We start from the raw sequence: 8,819 nt of genomic DNA, 5'->3' as shown, positions 1-8,819 counted from the left end.
CATCACCGTCACCATGCAGTCGTGCTGACGAAGCTCTTCCCGGAAGCTCTACTGGATCATGAGTTCGTGGGATGTCACCGAGCTGAACCTGTGCTGAACGCGGAGGTGCCGTACGTTCCGTACTGAGGATTGTTCGATCGTGAAGACGTACGACTACATCAACCGCGTTGTTATAACGCTTCCGCTTACGGTCTACGAGGGTACGTAGACAACACTCTCCCCTCTCGTTGTTATGCATCACCATGATCTTGCGTGTGCGTAGGATTTTTTTTTGAAATTACTATGTTCCCCAACAGGCTGGTGCCCAGCCGGTTCAACAGGTAAGGTGGCCTTAAGGCCCAGTCGGACACATGAGCAGAGGGGAGAGAGAAGTAGTGAACCAGTACGTGACTCCTTGGGTGACTGTGGTGATGAATATGGTGAGCTCAGTATCTTTTTTTGTCATGTTTAATGGTGTGAAGTCAGAAGAGTTTAAACCCACAAGAGGTATACGACAGGGAGATCCAATCTTTCCTTACCTTTTCTTGGTAGCAGCGGAGGGCCGTTCGTGCCTGTTAAATTCCCAGAATGAATCATCCCAGCTCAGCGGCATTAAGGTGGCGCCGGCGGTGAGTCATCTTTTATTCGTGGATGATAGCCTGCTGTTTTTCAGGGCAAGTGTTAATGGAGCAGAGGAAGTTTCAAACCTATTGAATACTTACTGCATGGCATCGAGACAGAGAATAAACAAAGAAAAATCATCAATCTTTTTCAGTAAGGGCTGCCCCGAGATAGTGTGTGATGCTATCAAGGGATTTTTGCAGGTTCACAATGAATCTCTGAGCGACAGATACTTGGGTATGCCAACTGATGTGGGTCACTCAAAAAAGGGGACGTTCAAATATTTAAGTGATAGGGTGTGGGACAAGGTAAAGGGTTGGATGAGCAAATGCCTTTCAGCTGGCGACAAAGATGTTCTCATTAAGTCAGTAGCCCAAGCCATCCTGGTTTACTCTATGTCATGCTTCAAGCTCCCGAGGGGATTGTGTGATCACATCAAGTCTATTATCAGGAAATTCTGGTGAGGATGTAAGCAAGGTGAGCGCAAGCCGACTTGGGTTTCTTGGGACGTGATGACTCGGACAAAGCATTTGGGAGACCTTGGCTTTAGGGATCTCGAGATTTTTAATTTGGCTTTGCTTGCTAGACAAGCATGGAGGCTTCTCCAGGAACCAGCAAGCCTGAGTGCAAGAATTCTAAAAGTTGTTTACTATCCGGACAAGTCAATCCTTAATGCGGAGTTAGGGACTAGACCCTCACAAATTTGGTGTGCTATCTTGGAAGGAAGAGATTTATTACAGCAAGGCATCATAAGGCGGATTGGTAATGGGCAAACGACAGATATTTGGGCTGACAACTGGATAACGAAGGAGATGACACCACGACCGATCGCGTCGCTAGTGGCGAATCCTCCAAGGTATGTGTCAGAGCTCTTGATCCCGGCGACAACGTAATGGAATGAGAACCTGATCCGCAATGTTTTCCTTCCAATTGATGCCAATGCCATATTAAAAATCCCTATTTGCACTCGCAACATACTAGACTTCTGGGCATGGCACCCGGAGAAGAAAGGAAATTTCAGTGTTAGTTCGGCCTATAGATTCCTTCAAAAAACCAAGTTACAGAGGGAGGAGTGGCTCGAAGGAAGGAGTGGATCCTCTAATGGTGAACAAGAGAAAAAAATCATGGTGTTCGTTATGGAAATTAAAGGTGTCGTCGAAGGTCAGGATCTTCCTTTGGAGGCTTGCTCACCACTCGCTACCAACGACGGACACTTTGCAGAGGCGAAACATGGCGGTACAGGCTACATGTCCGCTATGCGGCTGCGTTGATTCATGGAGACATGCACTGGTGTCGTGCACGATGTCACGCTGCGTGTGGGCTCTATCAGATGAGGCACTTGTTTCCCAAATGTGTGAGAACTTGGAAGCTAACGCACGGATTTGGTTATTCCAGTTGAATGAATCCCTAGACCACGCAAGCTTCACGCAGCTGGTAATTACACTATGGTCTATATGGTTTGCAAGGAGGAAGGCTATATATGAATCAATTTTTCAAAGTCCACAACATACCACATCCTTTGTGAACAATTACATTGATGAGCTGGGCAGTTATATGCTAGGAAGGAGCATCAAATAACACAAAGAGCAGCACCTACACAGCAGAAAAGGTGGCTTCCACCTCCAAATGGCAAGGCAAAGATTAATGTGGACGGAGCAGTGGCCAGGTCTCGGCATGGAGGGGCTGCTGCAGTGATATGCCGGGACCAGGACGGCCTATATCTGGATTCATCGACGGTTGTTTTTCAGGGAATCACGGATCCGGTGATGCTCGAGACTTATGCTTGCAGGGAAGTGTTGGCATTGGCAGGAGATCTTGCGACAACCAACATATGTGTGGCCTCGGATTGTCAAGAAGTGGTCAATGACATTAACAGAGGGACAGGAGGTCCCAACGCTGCCCTTATACATGAAATAATGCTTCGGTGTAATAGTTTTAATTCATACTCGTTTATTCATGAACTTAGAAACCACAATTACAAGACTCATAATCTCGTCAACTTTGCTTGTACTCTAGGACTAGGTAGACATGTTTGGTTGGGCAACCCTCATAATCCAAATCTTATATCTATGTCGCTTGTTCTTGAATGAATAAAGTTTGGCGAGAATTCGTAAAAAAAACCAGTACGTGACTCCTCGAATCACTTGGCGATGGAATTCAACCGTAATCTAGGCTACCTCCCGGTTTCCCTATTTCTGGGATGGCTCGAAACCCTGCTCTAGCCTTTTGTACGTAGCTCCTTAGATTCAAGAAGCTAGCTTCCTGGAGCAGAACCGTTCGACCCAGCTCCAACGCAAATTTAGTAAATCCGAAAGCTGGCCAACTACCGAACATGTCCTAAGAAACACGAAAGGGACGTGTCCACGCTCGTATGACTGTCGACAAGGCCGGCGGATGGGTAGAGGAGGGAGGCCGAGGCAGCAGTGCGGAGGAGATCTAGGTCGAAGGTAAGTAATGTTTAGCACTCCAAGCTATCTGATTTGAAACAAATTCCCTCTAGCCCCCTAGCCCTCCTTTTAGTATAGTTAACTCCCTAACAAAACTAGAAACGACTACTGACCATAATGCTGGTACCTAGCCGCCGCGCTAGGGTTCCTCCTGTCTCCCGTCGGTTCCGTGCCGGTCTACCTCGTCTCCTCTGGTCTTAGGACCATGGAGGCGTGATGGATCTCGGCCCCTTGCCGGTGGGAGGGCTTGATTTTTTTGATACTTTTTTGAGCTTTCTTAGAGTTTATGTCCTACTTAGAGAGATGAGTCGGCGGCAACTCTCTAAAGATGGAATAAGATTCTCCTCGCCTAGCCCCGTCCCGATGGTGCTTCTAGCGTTATCGGAGGGCGTGTGGAGATTTATCTCTGGTGGATCTCACGGGATTCGGTCGACGTTTGTCTTTGGTGGATCCACATGGATCCGCTTTGTCCGTGTCTGTTCGTGTGTCTACAGGTTGGATCCTTCCGATCTAAACTTCTCTTCAACGGCGACGGTTGCTGTTCTAGTGCGCTGGTCCTATAGGGCCTTAGCACGGCGACTTCCCGACTGTCTACTACATCAAATTTTGCCCGACTCTAGGGAGGGAGGGCTGATAACGGCGGCGCGCCTTAGACTCGCTTCAATGTTTGTAGTCGTCGCTAGATTGGAAGTAGTCTCGCAAAAAAAAAAACTCCCTAACAAAACTGAATCACGTATTTATTGAGGAATTTGACAATTTGTTATTAAGTTCATTGTAATTTCAAGAATAACTACAAACTTGATCCAGTCATGATAAAATGTAAACCAGGACTAGTTCGGGATAAATAATTTGCACTGGAGAAAAAGAAAGAGAGAGAGGCCAGATCATTACAATCGTATCCAGAACATGCGGGAGATTTCAGTAGTTTCAACTGGCATTCCGATGTTTTAAGAGCATGTTGGATTTTGCAGACTCGATGAATTTGAGTACTTTGACCTGTTAATGTTAAAATCCATGCATCCCAGTTCTACTCTCTCCACTCCTAAATACTCCTATAAGTCTTTTTAGAGATTTCAATATGTATTACATACCACCTGCTGCTGTCCGGCATAAACAAGGATAACCAGATCCAAGATTGTTCCAGTTTGGCAAGATTGAACCAGTTTCTTTTTTATTTTACCGCAGGTCTAGGAGCTGAACCGTCCCTAGGAGGGCTGGTTCTCATCCTGCCGTTGTTGATCCAGAAAATCCAAATTCAACAGTCTAACCAGAATCAATGAACACAAACAAAAGGGTTATGGGAACATTTCAAACAAAACAAGAATTGGAAACACAAGCATATGTTAACTATGACTGAGTGAACTATATTCTCCAGTAGGTGTGTAAAGCTGCAGATTGTTTGATACCATCAATGGAAAACCATGTAAGTTTCATAAAGGAAATTAAGCCTTCTTTATACCCTCTGCATATGCTGTACCTTACATTGAAAAGCCAATCCAGAAGGAGATAACAAATAAATCCTCCTAATGCATAAAATCAGGGCAAGATCAATATTTAGCAATGGTTGATAGCAAATTGCATAATAAAGATTTTGCTTGCAGGAAATTAAACATTTCAAGCATATATAATATATTGTTTCACATTTGCCCCATAGGAGCTAAAAGAGCAACATCCATAATTATTACATGGAAGCAAATAGATCAATGACTAAGTTCATTCTTAGAACTAAACATTCCCATTGGAGGGTTGGTTACAAATTCTTGATGACTCAAACATTTCTCAAAGAAAAAGAAGGGTATGCACATGCGCCTAGATACTAAATGAAAAGAAAAAAAATACAAATTGAAGCGCATGTCTGCTTTATCCATCACACAGCTTCAACTAGAAGATTCGGCATATACCCCACAACTCATGTTTACTAAGACACTAGTGCCATACCAAGTATATTAAGCGTTCACTGACCATTTGATGTCCATTCTGCAAAACAGGGTACATAAGGCAGTAGGCGGCGTGGCAGACCTTTGAAGAAATCTTCAGAAGCGCAGATAACATAGACTTTCTGATTATCCATGTTATATGATAATATCTTGGCATTTCCATCAGTAAGGAAAATCAAATCACATTCTGCATGAATTGCAAACATCGAGTAGTACTCAACGTTTTTGCAACAATCCCTTCCAAACAGTTCAAAACAGTTAATGGTACACTTTAGGGTCCACTGTCCACTATCATAATTCTCAAGAACCCAAATAGAGAGTTGGCAACCATCTTGATCCTCTTGCCAAACATGCAGACGTCCCTGTGACTGCCCAATGGAAGCACAACCATAGCTGTTTGGCATGCCAGGTGGCATTTCAATTTCCCCCCAAGCATTCCTTTTCATGTCCACTGTGACTATTGACGAAGATCGAGTAGGGAAATACATAATGCCATTTAGGAAGGTGCTTTCTGAATCACTAACCCAATATGCACTGCTATCATTGTGCTGACTCTGCATGGAAGTCCACCCTCCAGTTTCTGATGAGTAGATCATGGCCGCGGACAGGCCATATTCATAATATGTGTCCAGGGACACAAACACCACAAAGCGGGACGGGGTGGCCGGGTCAAAGCTCAAGAAGTATTTGCCTAGGCTGAAACACGAAAGGTCGTCAGGCAATTCTATAGGAGGCAACACCGTCCACTCATGAGTAGCAGGATTACAGACAACATAATCAAACTCCTTAGCCTCAGGCCATTTGAAACATTGCCCGGGTCCTGGATTTGGGACAGAATTCCAACTGTATTGCCTAGGACGGCGGGATCTCCAGCATTTGCAAAGGAGAAGGCTGGTGCTGCACTGTTGGATGCTGAAAAATTTATAGCTGCCGCGGAGGAAACGGAGATTGGGGTTGACGATGGGGGGACTTTTCCCGGACAAATTGTGGAAACGCCAGCCGAAATTGAAGTAGAAGAAACCAGACAAGGTCTGCGGCGACCTCTTGCGGACGTCGGGGGCAGAGCAGAGGGCTAGCCATTGTTTGGACACGCACTTGAAGTGGAAGAGCGAGACGTAGGGCACCCGCGACAGGATCTCCACGAGAACGTCCTCCGGGAAGAAGCTCGCCGGGGTCTCCTCCTCCTCCCCCTGCTGCTCATCCTCCCGCCTCATCTTCTTGTTCTAAAGATGTGGTAAAGACATTTCATTTAGGTCACGGATCGATTTCACGGATCAAAGAGCAGAAGAGGCGAGGAACACACCTGAGAGGCGACGGGAGTGACGGCGAGGTAAGGCAGCAACGGCGTCGGCGGCGAACGGGATGGGGCCTCCTCGTCGCGGCACTCGTGGCCAGTCGCCGGTGGGTGGTCCTTCCCGAATCTTTGTTCGCCCGTTCCTCCTCCTCCTCCTCCTCCTGGAGGCATTGCGGCTCGGCTGCTCGAGCGTTGTCGCCGGCAGGCCGCACAGGTCGTCTGGTGGAGCGAGGGTTTGGTAGGGGGAATGTAGCAGGGAGCGGCGGCGGCGTTGGACTTGTGTGGTCACTCGTTCGCGAGAAGAAAGAGTCGTGGGCTTGTTTGGTCGGCCCAACTGAGCCATCGGAAAGCTGATATGTCTTTCAGTTATCAGAAAGCCCAACTCTGATATGTCTTCTTCTTTTTCTCAAAAAGAAAAAAACGTAATGTCTTCTTCTAAGCTTCAGTATTCATGAAAAGCTGAACAAATGAACTGAAGAATCCATGAATCGTGAATCTGATTTGAAGAATGTGCAGCCCCGCGAGGCTCGCATCTGGATAATGAGCAAGAGATCAGTCGGCAGCTACTGCTTGGAGGTCACAGATGTGGTCTGTTGTCAGTGTTCCCATGTGAGGATGTCGGGGGTGTTCTCTCCATATGCATCACGGCGACTAATCTGATCTGGCCTATGAAAATTGATGAACTGTTCCAATGGTCATAGCACACATTCATCTTTTAGTTAAAAATAAAAATAGAGGTGCAACTATTCAGGAGAACAGAGCTTCATTGCCACGCAATGTAGAGAAGTTCGGATGCAGGCATGCAGCATAATTCCAGTAGCAGACTAGCAGTAAGCATTGAGGTGTTTGGCGATCTGCAGCGAGGACTGGGCATACGCCAGAAATGGGAGGATACAGCTCAATCAAAACAAGAATTGCAGACACACCAGAGGTGCATGAGTTAAAGTGACGAGATACAAATTTGAAGGTACCTTAGTACGTAGCATATGACAGTAGGCTTGTATAGCGGCAGACTGTTTGGTACCATCAATGGAAGACTAATATAAGTTTCATACAGGAAACTAAGCTTTCTTTGTAACCTGTGTAAGTCCGTATATGCTGTAACGTACATTAGTGTAGTGTCAAAAACGTTCTTTTATTATGAGACTAATGTAAAAAACGCTTTTATATTATGGGACGGAGGGAGTAGTTCTGATATGTTCTGGGTCCGCCCTTCAAATGTTAGGAGCACTTGAAGTTCCGAGACACCCTTAAAAACTAATTGAACCTTTCAGATGGAAAAATAAAGGGCGGCGCTACGCGTCGGCCGGCGGACGCGTTATAATGATCCGTCGGTTGGACAACCGTTGGATCAGAGCGCTAACAGCCGTTCGATGTAACCACCTCGCGCCAGCTGACCCCTCTTTAATTCTCGCAACAATGGCTTTGTTTCAGAAACAGACTCCCTGTTCACCGTCCCTGACAGAGCTGCACCCAGCATGATGCCGCCCCAAACCACCGCAAAAAATCAGCTGCTGCCGGCGCGCAGGGGCAAGTAATCCTTGTTCCCTTTGTCGTATTCCTGCAACAAGATCATTGTTGCAAAAATTGCAAGAACATCTCCGGCCTCTTCCCTAGATTCCTGCAATAAGATCCGTGTTGCAAAAATTGCAACAACATCTCCGGCCTCATCTATGCATTCCTGCAACAAGACCATTGTTGCAAAAAAAATCTTCTATGTATTCCTGCAACAAGACCCTTGTTTCAAAAATTACAACACGACCTCTTCTCCGTATTCCTGCAACAATACTTTGTTGTGAAAATTCTGCCTGAAGCACTTGTAGTATCATGTAGTGAATTTCCTCCAAACCTCGATGGTGAGTAACACACGCATGTAGCATCCAGGGCCTAGCCTGCGACGCGGGAGCCTTGAAGTAGGCATGCCATGGATCTGGCCAACAAGGCGTGTCCCATGCATGAGGCGTGTCCCCGATGCAGCAGCATAGTAAGGAGGAGAGAGGAGATGAGAGAGGTGGATGAGCAGCGCCGGCTCAAGGAGAGAGAGTGGGGGAGATGGAAGCAGACGGGGTGGACGAAAGGAGAAGAAAACGATTCCATCGAGAAGCTTCATGAATGGGAGGCGTGGACGTTGGCGTGAGGATAAGAACGAGCTGGTCCCACGAGGACACGCGTCGCAAGCGTGAGGAGGCGGATGGGCGATGAAAGATCTGTCGGGTGACCACAAAGCTTTTCCCGAAAATAAAGGCAGCTGATAGGCGTCATCAGACTGATTTCCTTAAAATTCGGGTCACGAGTCGTCCAACCATGTGTTTTTTTGAACCAAAATGGGTTTCGCCCCACCCAACTTTATATAAAGCCAAGGCAAAGCCAACCAACATAAAACTGTTAACAGCGCTCGGCGGCAACCGGAGAGTAGCTGCCATAGACGGAAAGCAAGGTTTAACTGCCCTATTACAAGTTTTAAGGCGGATCTAGACAGGATACATAACCAGGCGGCAACATGCCAGCTTACTTTTTAAGATCAAAGTTAAGATTTGCAAG

General features: G+C 46.5%; 1 protein-coding gene across 1 annotated transcript; it reads right to left on the bottom strand.

Moving 5' to 3' along the window:
• Positions 1 to 4,652: 4,652 nt before the first annotated feature.
• On the bottom strand, positions 4,653 to 6,595 carry LOC147958579 (F-box protein At5g49610-like). Its single transcript, XM_087536615.1, has 2 exons — positions 6,288 to 6,595; positions 4,653 to 6,207 (listed from the first exon to the last, which is right to left on the bottom strand). The coding sequence occupies exons 1-2, from the start codon at positions 6,447 to 6,449 to the stop codon at positions 5,002 to 5,004; spliced, it is 1,368 nt and encodes a 455-aa protein (XP_087392741.1). The 5' UTR covers positions 6,450 to 6,595; the 3' UTR covers positions 4,653 to 5,001.
• Between the last annotated feature and the right edge of the window lie 2,224 nt (positions 6,596 to 8,819).

Source organism: Triticum urartu, chromosome 7A, assembly GCF_056163025.1.
Source record: "Triticum urartu cultivar PI428250 chromosome 7A, HENAU_Tu73, whole genome shotgun sequence".
Classification (NCBI taxonomy): domain Eukaryota; kingdom Viridiplantae; phylum Streptophyta; class Magnoliopsida; order Poales; family Poaceae; genus Triticum; species Triticum urartu.
This window is presented reverse-complemented; position numbering and strand designations above follow the sequence as displayed.